This window comes from Aythya fuligula, chromosome 1 (genome assembly GCF_009819795.1).
Source record: "Aythya fuligula isolate bAytFul2 chromosome 1, bAytFul2.pri, whole genome shotgun sequence".
Lineage (NCBI taxonomy): Eukaryota > Metazoa > Chordata > Aves > Anseriformes > Anatidae > Aythya > Aythya fuligula.
The window spans coordinates 85,581,860-85,593,940 of NC_045559.1; the positions used below are offsets into that span (position 1 = coordinate 85,581,860).

The 12,081-nt window shown below is 47.4% G+C and overlaps 1 protein-coding gene across 1 annotated transcript in view; it reads right to left on the reverse strand.

The window, feature by feature from the left end:
* The window catches only part of VANGL1 (VANGL planar cell polarity protein 1), a 36,046-nt gene that overhangs the window by 20,823 nt on the left and 3,142 nt on the right, over positions 1 to 12,081 (reverse strand). The window contains exons 2-4 of the mRNA XM_032207954.1: positions 9,431 to 9,724; positions 7,749 to 7,875; positions 4,389 to 4,996 (exon numbers count right to left, since the gene is read on the reverse strand). Of these exons, the coding sequence (XP_032063845.1) occupies positions 4,389 to 4,996; positions 7,749 to 7,875; positions 9,431 to 9,513 (818 nt within the window). The 5' untranslated portion in view covers positions 9,514 to 9,724. The remainder of the gene's footprint in view (positions 1 to 4,388; positions 4,997 to 7,748; positions 7,876 to 9,430; positions 9,725 to 12,081) is intronic.

The following is a 12,081-nucleotide window of genomic DNA, read 5'->3' on the forward strand; positions in this document are numbered from 1 at the left end:
TCAAATGAAATCAGTAAATACTGGCAGCCTAGAGATCAGTTTTACAAGCAGTAGGTTCAACAGACACTAGACTGCCAACCCAAAGCAGATGGATCAAAAGAGGCATCACCTCCCACCACACCATTCTGTTTCAGCTTTGTTTTGTGTTAAAGGTAAGGGTTCAAGCAGCACCTAAGAAACATGCTCTGCTGCTCCAGGTCAGCCAAGAGACAGGCTCCCCTTCCAAAACACTTTCATGCATCTTCTTTGTTTTGTGAGCATGTACAAGTCATATCTTCCTGAGGAATCTTGTGGCTAACTCCTGCAGGGAAGGTGCAGGCTCTTTGGAGACATACACCTGCTCTGAGGAAGCAGCTGCTTGGATTTTAAACCATGATTCAACAAAACACCTACCCAAATACATATGGACAACACAGGGACGGGCAACACTAACAGACCTTTTCCACATGGAGCTACTATTTCTCCATATCAAGCTTGTCTTGATTAGATGGACAAAGAACATCACCCAGCTCACAACAGCCTGCAGAAGCTGTATCCTGACTCCCAAGCTGTACGGCAGCCTCCCAGCTGGCTTCCCAACCCATCAGTTTGTAACAACAAGCTTACATGAAGAAGTAAATTAAAAAAAAGGCAGACTGGATCTCTCAGTAGTTCCTACAGATACATGAACTATCACAGATGTGCTTCTCATGTCCTTACCACAGGGATAAGAAAAAGGGAGGAGAAAGACCCACTCAAAGACACTTCTAACCTCAGAAAGCCATGCTTGTGCTGTAGCCCAACACACAGTCAGTGTGTAAGATCAGTAATTACCATGTGTGTTTGAAGCCATTCATTTTCCCGAGCTGTCTAGACTAGCAAAGCTCTAGGCTGGGGGAAGAACACTCACTGGAGAGGAAAGGAGTAAGCCCAGCACCCTCACTACAGAAGAAGAGGGCTTTCTCCAGCAACATCCTTCCTAGATTATTTCTCAACCATCCAGAAGGAACAGAACTGTGGCTTACAGATGCCATCAACGTCCCTAACTGTCAGGCTGCAAATCCAAGCCTCAGCTTACAACGCCATCAGCCTTTCAACAGGAAAGTTATCTCCTGTCACTCTTCCCCACCTTTGTTCCCCTTTGTTCTTGCTTTCAAAAGTCTCGCCAGCATCCCCACCCAACCTCTCTTGCATTTTTCCCAGGCTTTGCTTCCTTGCCTCTGCTCTCCTCCCTGCTCCTTGCCCACAGGTACCCCCGTAAAGCATTCCCCTGCCTGGCAGGACAGCTCCTCCTGCCAGGAGGCAGCAGAGCAGTCAGTAAGCCAAGACTTGGCACCGCGTTCGTGGGGACTCCACTTTAATTTTTACCTCCCCCTGCCAAACTCTGAGTCACTGCCAAAGGGAACGCGCATTTTGGCAGCCGAGCCTCCCAAAAGAAAAGTTAGAACCAAAGTGCTGGGGGTGGGACCAAGCCAGGCTATTAATAGGTTAATTATAATATGAATTTGGGGAACTACTCCCAAATACACTTACCCTCCTGGGCACAGGGCTCTCAAGGATGGTGTGGAATATCAAACGCTGCATATTCAGCTTCTTGGAGCTGGGAAGGATGGAAAATCCCATCTACCCTACCTCACAAAAACACAGTTTTCCAAAAGGGTGGCTGAGATGTTGATTTCTTCCCTTCTCCCCCATAAAGTTTCCTTTCCTCACACTTAAAAAGCAGCTCCCTCTGTCTCATCAGAAAAGACCCAGAATTTGAAAGCTCATGCCTGTATTTAGAAAGATTGACACCCACAATTTTGCTATGGAAAAGATCCAGAGCTACTGCAAGGAGCAACGCCACACAAAGTTAGATGTCCCAAAAGCCTTCTCAATACCAGCCCCTTGGGAGCATCTTTTGGATGGGTAAAGCAGGCAGAATCCACGGGGAAGCAGGGACCAAAACTTTCAGACCTTTGGGAGCACAAAGATGACAAAAGGTCAGGCTGAGGCAACAGGGTTTTGATTTCAGGAGGCAGCCAGGTTTTTATACCTGTTGAAGCACGCTTCCTCCTTCCAGGTGGTAGCCCACAACCTATCTGTGGCACCTTCAAAAGGGCTGGGGTGAGGCAAACATACATGGTGGTAAATGGGAAGAGCCCACGGGCAGCAACAAGCATTACACACATACTCCATCATAGCTCTGACCCTCTCTCCAGGATGCTCACGAGGCTGCTTCTTCTCCAGTCTTCCTGAACTACACTCACTGTCAACATGTGGCCTCCAGTCAGATCTGCACAGGTCTACCTTGATTTATTTCAGCAAAGACGTGAAGACAACACAGACATGTTATACAGCTGCCAGAAACTAAGGAAAAAGCAAGGCTACTTCACCGTTACTAGACGTGCTTGACAAGACTCTCCTGTAACACAAGGTGCTGAAGCATCCACATTCTGCACGGTTTGGATTCAATATGCCAGACAAAACTGCAATCAGCTTGCCAACAAATGAAAAGTTATTAATTTTTCATACATCTCAGGTTTCACCCTCGGTTTTACAAGTCCTTGCTGCCCTCGCAATCACCCAAGGCATTCCAAAACCTTGCTGCAAAGAGAAAACCTGAGAGAGCATTGTTTCTTACACGTGCTGTTCAGCATTTAGGTCTTGATTCTAAAGTAGATTTGTCTCCGATGGCAAGATTATTTGCGTGGTTAAAGGTAGACATGTAGACTTTGGCACAAGTAGGATCTTAATTCCTCTGAACATGAATCCAGAGTCTACAATACCACCAAGCAACCAAACCTTCTCAAACCAAGCACGCAGTCGTGTGTATATACAGGTACATACATACAAATACTGAATTTTCTGGGCTGAATCACCCATGTGAGAACTGTCCTGCCACACCCCTGTAGTAGAGGGGGAATCTTTGGTAGCTCTCTCCACCTCCCCAGTCTGAGAGGCCACCCTAGGTCTGTCACTTACCACAGAGGAATTTCTAAGATTAAAAAAAAGTAAACTCCACTGTGTTTTTTTAAACCTCCAAAGGTGATCTTTTTGTAAGTCAACTGGAGAGCTTCCATTACAGAAAAGAGGCTCTGCTTCACATTTTGCTGAGAAGGAAAATACAGCAGAGTCCAGACCCGGTTCGTTCACGAGATCACAGGTTCTCCCACTAAGGCAGGATCAGCATCCAGGAGTCGACTTCCAGACTTGAGCTTCAACCACTAAATCTGCTTCAAAGCAATTCCATCGCTAAGCTAATGGCTGCAGGAGACTGTTCCTACATCCACTTAAACAAGCAGACACTAATCTCTCCATCTGCAATAAATATGCATGCCGTAGGGGTCTGGACAAGATAAGCAGAACAGATGCCTGAGCGCGCGCACAGTCTGGGGAATCATCTTCAGAGCTCAGCTGCTGGCTCCACAGGGCACAGGAACTGCGAGATTTCTAGACACCTTCACAGGACACCGGAACCCAGGAGATTGAGACACCTGGCCTCTCTTGCACCTCTGCAGAGGGAAGCATTAATCCCAGTGGGAAGGCTGAAGCAGGCATGCATCAGACCTGCAGATATCGCACATCTCCCAAACACTCCCAACATCTGACCCAGCAGACTGATCAACACCAGTGAGAACAAGAGTAGGTACCATCATGATACAGAACCAACCCTGGAGAAGTACAGCACTACTGAAAAAAAAACAAACAAAAAAAAACCAAAAAACAACAGCAGCTTGCACCTACATGTGTCCCAGTATTCATTCTTGTGTGTCCAAACTGCTGGGAGTTTGGCCACATTAAGGCAACTGCTTCAGGAGTTTCCCCAGAGCCAACACAAAAATGCAGTCAACTCCCGATCTTAGAAAAGAGTCCCTGGCCACTGAAAGCACCCCAGGGTACTGCTGTCTGTCTACACCCTTCAAGGCATCTCCCACCTGTCACAAAATCAGGTGTCAGAGCACAAACACCTGAATGCAAGCATTTCAACCAGCTGTCAATGGCTCACACAGGAGCCGAGTGACTGCTCAATTCGACTCAGGGGATGTTTATTCAGGTTCCTTCCACAGCTCTTGGCTGCACGGGGCAGTGAGGACACAGATGTTTTCTGCATTTTAGCACGTTATATTGTCAAATGCTTTCTCACACAAGGCCACTTCCTTCAGCCCCTGCCACATGAACACAAGGGACTGGTTTGCCAGTCAGGAGGCTCTGAAGAGTGACGCTCTGCAGGGGGCTCTCAAAATGACCCCTGGCATGCACAACCAAAAAGCACAAACCAGCCTCAGCCACACAAGGAAGCCTCTCCCCTTTCCTCCAGAGGAAGATTCGGAAACCAGAGGTACCACACAAACCAAAGCAGCTTGCGCTCTGCACTGTGGCACAGCCACATTTATCCGCACCGCTGGATTTCAGCGGCGTGTACCTACCTCAAGTGCCCCAAGCTGTAGTATCGTGACTCTCCATCTGTTGACCGGACTACCTTGACAGTGAACATGGGCTGCAGCTGCCGTAGCTCCAGCAGCACGATGGCCAAGTAGTGAATGAAGAGCAGAGCGTCCACCAGGGACACCGCATACTGCACTATTCCTTGGTAGTTGGTGTCCTTCGAGTCCAAGATGCGAACGCCGTAAAAAAGCCAGTAGGAAAACACAAACAGGAAGATGAGGACCAACAAGAGGGCCCGAAACACAAACACCCTCGGGAGGTCTGCCTTGGGCTGGCGGAAGAACAGAGCCCAGGTCCCAATCAGGAGAATGAGGAGTTTGAACGCCACAGAGATGAACAGGCCCTCACAGACAGTACCACACGGCTCCAGATCATCCCGCCACAGGACCTGGGGTAACAGGATGAAGGCGATGGGGGTAAGGAAGACGAGGAGTCCGAGAACAGCTGCCACTGTTAAACCCAGGTAACGCTTGCAGTCCAACCCAACGCTGTCCTCCAGGTCCTTACTGATCCTGGCTATGTCCTCCTGGGAAATGCTGTGCTCGGAGGTGCCTGTGATTGCTGTTGTGGTCTCGCCCCAGTTGTCATCCTAAAGGAGAAAGAGAAAAAACATCGATGAAACAATCACGTGATTTCTTCCACGTCTTTTATTATTTTTTATTTTTGGCCTGGAAAAGGATTGCTACAAGAAGCTTAAGTCTGCTAAGAAAAACCAACACCTCCAATATATTGAATAATCAACCCAGAAAATTACCAAAGTTTTGGAAACAACAGCCCTATGTCCAAAACACTGACTATAAACACAAAGTGTTAAAAACCTGTAACTGTAGAGCAAGTAGCTCAACTTCCTATGCCACTCAGTGTACCCCAGAGGCAGTTCTTCTAGCACATTTAACAAGCAATAGGACTTAACTCTTGGAAACTGCAGTAACAATCAAGTCCCATGTGCAAAACAAGGACTAGCACTTTCCCCACAAATTTTGTGGTATGAGTACATTACAGAATCACCTGGAAGGGAAAGTTTCATTTCAGGTCAGCTGCAGTCATTACAATCAAAAACATGTTCACACATTGTTTTTCCATCAGTAAGAGGAACAACTGCATTTCCAGCAAGTTCCTCTACCTTTTCCTTTTTTTTTTTTTTTTTCTCCTTTCTCTACAGTAGCACTGCCCTCAGTAACTGACACGCTAATAAAAGCTTAGTTAAACCAAAAAAAAAAAAAATTACAGGTGGTCAACGAGGATATTTGCAGGTATGGTGCTTTAAATTTGAGGATCACAGACTACAATATAGTCAAGCTTCAGATGACATCTTGTTTTTCCAAAAGCCTCATTTCTTCCCTAGCTTGTTTCAGAGGAGTTTGGCGAGCTAGGGCTGCCACCCACACCATCGTGCCTCCAATTGCTCCTTCCTGCTGCTGGCAAGACCAAAGAGCTATGCTGACACACACGGATTTGATTCACAGCTGCTGCTGAAGTGACTCGGTCAGGAGAAGACTCCTGATACCTCCTACAAACACCAAACAGCAGCAAAGCCTGTGTTTTATTGCCTGGCACCTGACACCTTTGTAGCTGCAAGGCTCATTCAGAAGTCCACGTTTTGCTTTTCCTTTCACCCTCCTGAGTCTATCTTTCTGCAGCCTGTGTCGTTAATAGGATTTACACCTTCTCCCAGACTTTGGCAGCTACGTGTGCTGATCTAAGCACTTTGTTTTAAAGAAATAGGCACAAGACATGATACCTATAGACCTAAGAGTGCTGTAGAAATGTACAACTACAGGACTTCCTACATATCAGAGCACTTTTAAACCATTATTCACCTCTTTAAAAGAGGTGCAGGAGACAGTCTTCAAGAATCCTTGGCAGAAGAGTGGACAGAGGCAGCAACATTACTGCGAACAGCTCCAGTGATTTACCTCCTGATGCTCAAGACACCAATACCTCCCTGCCTACTGCAGCAGGGCTTTGAGACAGACCAACCATAGTCAGGAACTTGAATTTATCTGAGTTTTGAGCCATTTCTCATCAAAACAGAAATATATCTGCATTGCAAGGTGTCCTGAAAGGGAGCATAATCATATCACATCTTCCTTTTCGCCAGCGTCTCCAGTAAAGCGATCTAAGCATTTCAAGTATTTTATGCTTATGTATGAAATAGTTCTGCATAATTTCCCCCGTTTGATTGACAAGAAAGTGCACAATAGAGAAGGGATTGAAACATGACAGCAGCGTAAGGCTACAGCCCAGAAGAAAACAGGCAACTTCAGTCCCAGTCTACCACTTAAGAAAGCTCCTCCCATATGAAGTGGCACAAGCAGAAAAATCATGCATTTACAAGTCTAAATCTCAAGTGGTACAAAGCTGCTGAACGCAACCCAGGACATGCAGGAGAGAACTCTTGTTCATGCATCAACTTATTCTTGTTTGACTTTGAACTGCACTGCGGAGGTCTGCATGAAAACAAGGGCTTAAAAATTCACCTGGACATTTATATGCATTCAAAGTAACAGCTCTGGAAAACAAACACTTGGTTACAAAATACGTGGATGTACAGGGAGTAAGCCCACTGGCAGCTACACGAATACTGTTTTAAGTACTACCATACATAATCTGGGTGGAAACTGGGCATCGATATTACTTTTTTTTTTTTAATTATTTTTTTAAAGTAGAGGTGAAGCCCCGCAGCCAAAAATTAACATACCAGAAGTCCAACCCAGAAGGCAATGAAACATCCTGCACTCTGTTTTGCAGCATCAGTGATTATTTGAAAACGAGAATGCACCTTCACATCAACTGCTACAGCAGAGATTACTGGATCCATCCTAGATGCGATCTACACCCAGCATTTTTCCCTTCTTTACTTAATCCAGTGTTAACATACCAGCTTCACTGAGTTTTGGGCTTTTTCTCCCCTTCCCAGCAATTTCTCGTTACCTTTACGCTTCTTGCCTCTCCTCCCCAGTGGGATCCTGGCCCTAACATTTTACACTATTACCCCAAGCAAATCCCATCTAAAGACAAAAGAGTACACGCAGGTGAAAGGATTGACCTGAATAATGCACGGTGAGGTGATGGAAACACATGTTTCTGTAGACCTTAGCAGATGGCACTCTTTGGAGACAGAGGTAGATTAGTGCCCCAGGGGTAGTCACATCAGCACTGGTGCTGTCAAAAATAACGCTCTCAGAAAGACACAACTGATCAAGACCTGGGCTTAATGAGTGAATAAATGGTAGCCACAGGTCGTGGCAGCACATTAACAGCACGTGAGCAATGCTTTTTCCCCCCCATACTCATCTGCTCTGTTCCAGACTCCAGGTGTGCCTTCACTCCCTCCTTACCTGGCCCTCCTCTGTCCGAGAGGCATCATTCCCCAGCAGCGGCTCCGCAGGAGGTGCCTGGATAGTGACAGACTTCTCGGATCGGCTGCCGTCTTTGCTTCGTGGCGATTTGTGCCTGTCGCGACTCCTTTTCCAAAGGAGAGGAAACAAGAAAGTTAGCAGAGAGCACGGCCTGGAATTACACCACCTTGTACTTGCAGCAGGTGCCCTGAGCGTTAGGTTATAGTTCCTGCTCGCTCATTTCTTGGTCAACATTGATTTCATTTGCTACAGAACAAGCTTCCAAAGAGGCAGAGTGACCTTGCCCAGAGCAGCCTACAGCCTGGTGGCTGGGACAGTTTAGCTTCTCAGACAGCCTTAGCTCCTGCAATGTTGAGTCTTGTCAGCTAAGACCTTCTTAACACCACAGGACAACTGGTGAAATTTGTTTTCACTGGTCAACAGCCCCCAGCTAATCTCTTAAAAGAATACCAAAGGTAGCAGGGCAGTGCTTACTGCCAGAATACCCTTATAAACCTCATGGCTTCTCATTTGAGAATATCTCAAGAGATTTTCACCTATCCACCTATCTGCTCGCCAATACTTCCCCCTCCTTTCCTACCTGGAGAGGAAAGCAGCCTTTGCACCAGAGACCCTCACTGCACTGGCTTACAGCTCAGGAGCATCCAAAATCCCAGCTCTTGCCACTGCATCTCTTTAGGAATTACCAGAGCCTAAAGGTTTCATGGGATGAGACTTTTTCCTGTTTGCAGTAAGAGGCTCTGGGATTGTGTATGTAGTTTTGGGAACTTCGAAGGCATCTTTCCACATTTTATTCTGAACTTCAAAGGACAATCCGCACCAGGGGGCTGCGGGTGTTACAGGAGAAGGGAGGAAAGGCAAATGAAATGTTTTACTCAAGAAACAGACTGCAAGCAAAAAGACTATTTTTGTGGAAGAGCTCTTTTTCCAACCACACAGGATAATTGCTTCTGAAATGCAAAGTTATTTTGGACCAGCTCAGTCGTAAATTACAAAGATTGCAAATAGCACAGGCTTTGCATTTAAAACTAACGATGATGAAAAAAAAAAAAAAAAAAAACAGTTTCCAAGTAATCAGATGTTTTAGAGTGAGATGGTTTTTGATGCCACTGAGCTACCAGGACAGAAAGAGGTCTTGCTATTCGAGTTCAGAAAAGCCTGGCTTCTAATCCAATCAATGCTGATAGAGGGCTTGCTGTAGACTCAAGTACCACTCAAGTTCTGTTAAAAACCACCACCAACAAAGAGTCGCCAGGAGGATGGTGGGAAGAGAAAGGCAGCCTTGTTGTCACACAATAAAGAAATAGCATTAAAAAAGAAAACAAGTGGCAATATCACTCCAGGAAGTCTGACACATCTCTCCAGAGAACTCTACTTACCCCGCACACTTTAAGAGCAGAATTAAGTGATCTTTTCCTTCTGCTAGCGCTTCCCCAGTGTTGCTGGCCATACATGACCCCAGCGTGCGTGCAACAGTTTGAATGTCATTAAGCTAGTGGCATAATTGCTTCCTATCCTGTCACCTGGTTCCCCTTGAGGACTCTCCACACACATCTTCCGTGGAGCTGGAGCTTCAGTGATTTCATCCTGACTTATATTTTCTCCCCAGAGTACACATCTAGCTTAGAGCAGCAAGTAATTAAAAATAAACACTTCCTTACCCTTGTCTGTGGGCTTTTTTGGAGTGACCTGAGTAGTGGGAGTATCCCGAATACGTTGATTCTGTATCCATTGCAGCAGACATCGGGGTCTGCAAGGACGGCAGCACAGGTTTTTACTTAGAGACGGGTTCCTGGTGCTCCTGAGGTGGAGTCCGTGATAAAAGTGCTTTCCCGGGTACTCTTTGCTTCCCAGTCATCAGTGAAGCCTGGTCCGTGGGGACTCGAGGACGCTTCGCTTACCAGGAATCCTTCCAGATGGGGAGGAGGGAGGGTGCTCTGCTCCTCACGGTCGGCCTGCGGGAAGACAAACAGGCATGGAAATGCATGCTGAGCAAAGCAAAACAGTTTTCCTGCTGTGCTAATTCCCTCACCCTCTTCCAGCCGGCCACATGTCCCCAGCTCACAAGCTCATCCTGGCCCGATCGCTCTCTTTTTTTGTCTGGAGAAACACACACATTTGCAGATCCTTAAACAAACTGATAACGTAGCCCTGATTTGCAAAGTCTAGCTCCTTCATCCAAAAATCTGCAACAAACAGCATCAGGCACTTGATAAGGAAGGCTCAGCAGGCCAGAGGGAGAAATTCACCCCTTGGGAATTGCCAGAAAATAAATAATAATAATAAAAAAGGCTCAACTTCCACACCCCCTTTCTTCTCACCCCATTAATGCAGATCCCAAGCACCACCAGATGCAGAGTGACAGCTCTTCCTGGGGGAAGGGGCGGGTGACTACCCCAGCAGAAATGCTGAAAACGATCAGACCACCGTGTCTGAACCTGCTTTGTTTTCATAACTGCAAGGTGTGCCCGTTTTACAAGCATTAGTTACTCCACGATCGATGGCTCTTGCAAGCGCCTCCCTTTCTTTGCAACCTTCGCCTCCAAGAGCTAATTTGGGCTTGGAAGAATTGAAATTCATTAGAAGTTGGATCTATATATACACACGTATTAACCGTAGTGGTGAAAACTGATTAGAGATCCTTATCTGGCTTATATGGGCCAGCATTTCTTGCAGCATGGAAGCGAAGCTTAAATCCCACCTGCGAAAGGCAGAAGAAGATGGTTGTGCTTTTGGGGTCAAGAACAGGGTGGCATCCTAACAGCTCCCAGGAGTCACACGCCTGCTTTCCAACCCCATACCTTGTATTTGGTTTCCCAAATTCCTGCCCAGTCCGCTGCTACCTCCAGCCAACGCCAGCAGAACAGGGGGCTACAGCCACGCAGTAGTCACCGAGCAGGCAAAGGACTGCTTTAAATTAAATTAAATCCCTCAGTTATGCTCTGCTCACAGCACTTCCCAAAGCTGTTAGCAATAAAACCATCAGCCACTGCTTTCCACCCTCTCCCTTCCCCAGCAGAGAGGGACGACAGCAGCAGTTGGGCTTCGTACTTGGCCTTTGTGGATGTGAATCCCCAGGCTGTAAGGGAATATGGTGCCTCAAGAAAGCTCCTTGAAGGCACCACAGAATCCAGGATGGGCAAATAAGGATGGAAACATAAAGCCTGGATTTGGAAAAGGGGGGAACGAGGATGAATTCGGACTCCATAGGCAAAGGAAACACAAAGCCAAGGCACAGTTTGAAGCATCACATCATTACTGTAAGAGGAACAAAAATCCCTGAGCCAGGGACACATGATGCAACACATCAACGCCCCAGATCTGCGCACAGCCTGCAGCTCATGGCTCCAGCAGCTCAGAAAGGCTGATTTTTACCTCCATCCTGCTAGAAAACCTCGGATAAACCCCCTCTACCATACCCAAACCCTCCCACATACAAGAGGTGCTAACCCACTTACTGCTCGTGGCATTACCAGAGGCTCTCTGCGAGCAACCACTGCCTTCACAAACATACCCCACCGCGATATAGGAATGGGAAAAAAAACAAGGAGAGCTGCTGGTGCACATCATTACGGGTTACTCACTCTCCCCAGGCTCTGTGCTGGTGCGGGTGGCCCGTCTACCTGCAAGCAGATGAACCACAAGCAAGCAGCTCCCATTTGGCAGCGCCGGGCACCCAGGCACGGAGAGCAGGCTCGCAGCGAGACAGGAAGGTCGGGGCAGGCTGGATCACGCCAACTTTCATTTTCTGCGTAAACACGAGCAACGGTTTTGACATAGCTCTGCGAAAAGTCAACAGCAAGGCCCCCAGAAAAAACGTTCAGCCTCCTGGACGGCGGTCAAAAAGCGCCGCGATGAACTGGGGAACTCTGCACCACCTCCCGGTGATGCAGGGAGGGGACGGAAGACAAAGAGCAGGATGAATTGCATCCCCGTGTTGGAGCTCTGAGTGCCAGAGCCAGAAACCAGCCCTGGATTCGCCACCACCCCAGCAGCACCCACTGCTGAAGCCTGAGCAAAGCTGGCACGTGCCTTGGAGGTAGCACGACTATACCCAAACCGAGCAAAATCTGTTACCACCTCCACTGCTGAGCCACAAATCATCACCTTTCTTACCCTACCCCTCTGGGCAGGGACAACTGCACCGCCTAAAGCAGCAGCCCCATCAGTCGGGGCCTCATCCCTCCACAAACAAGCGTGAGTGGAGAGCCCCATTTAGCTCATGCAAACAGCTTCCCAAAAAGATCATCGCATCTCACAGAAGGCATGGTCTGCCTGTTTGCAGATCTTCAGGTCCTGCACAAAAGCAAGC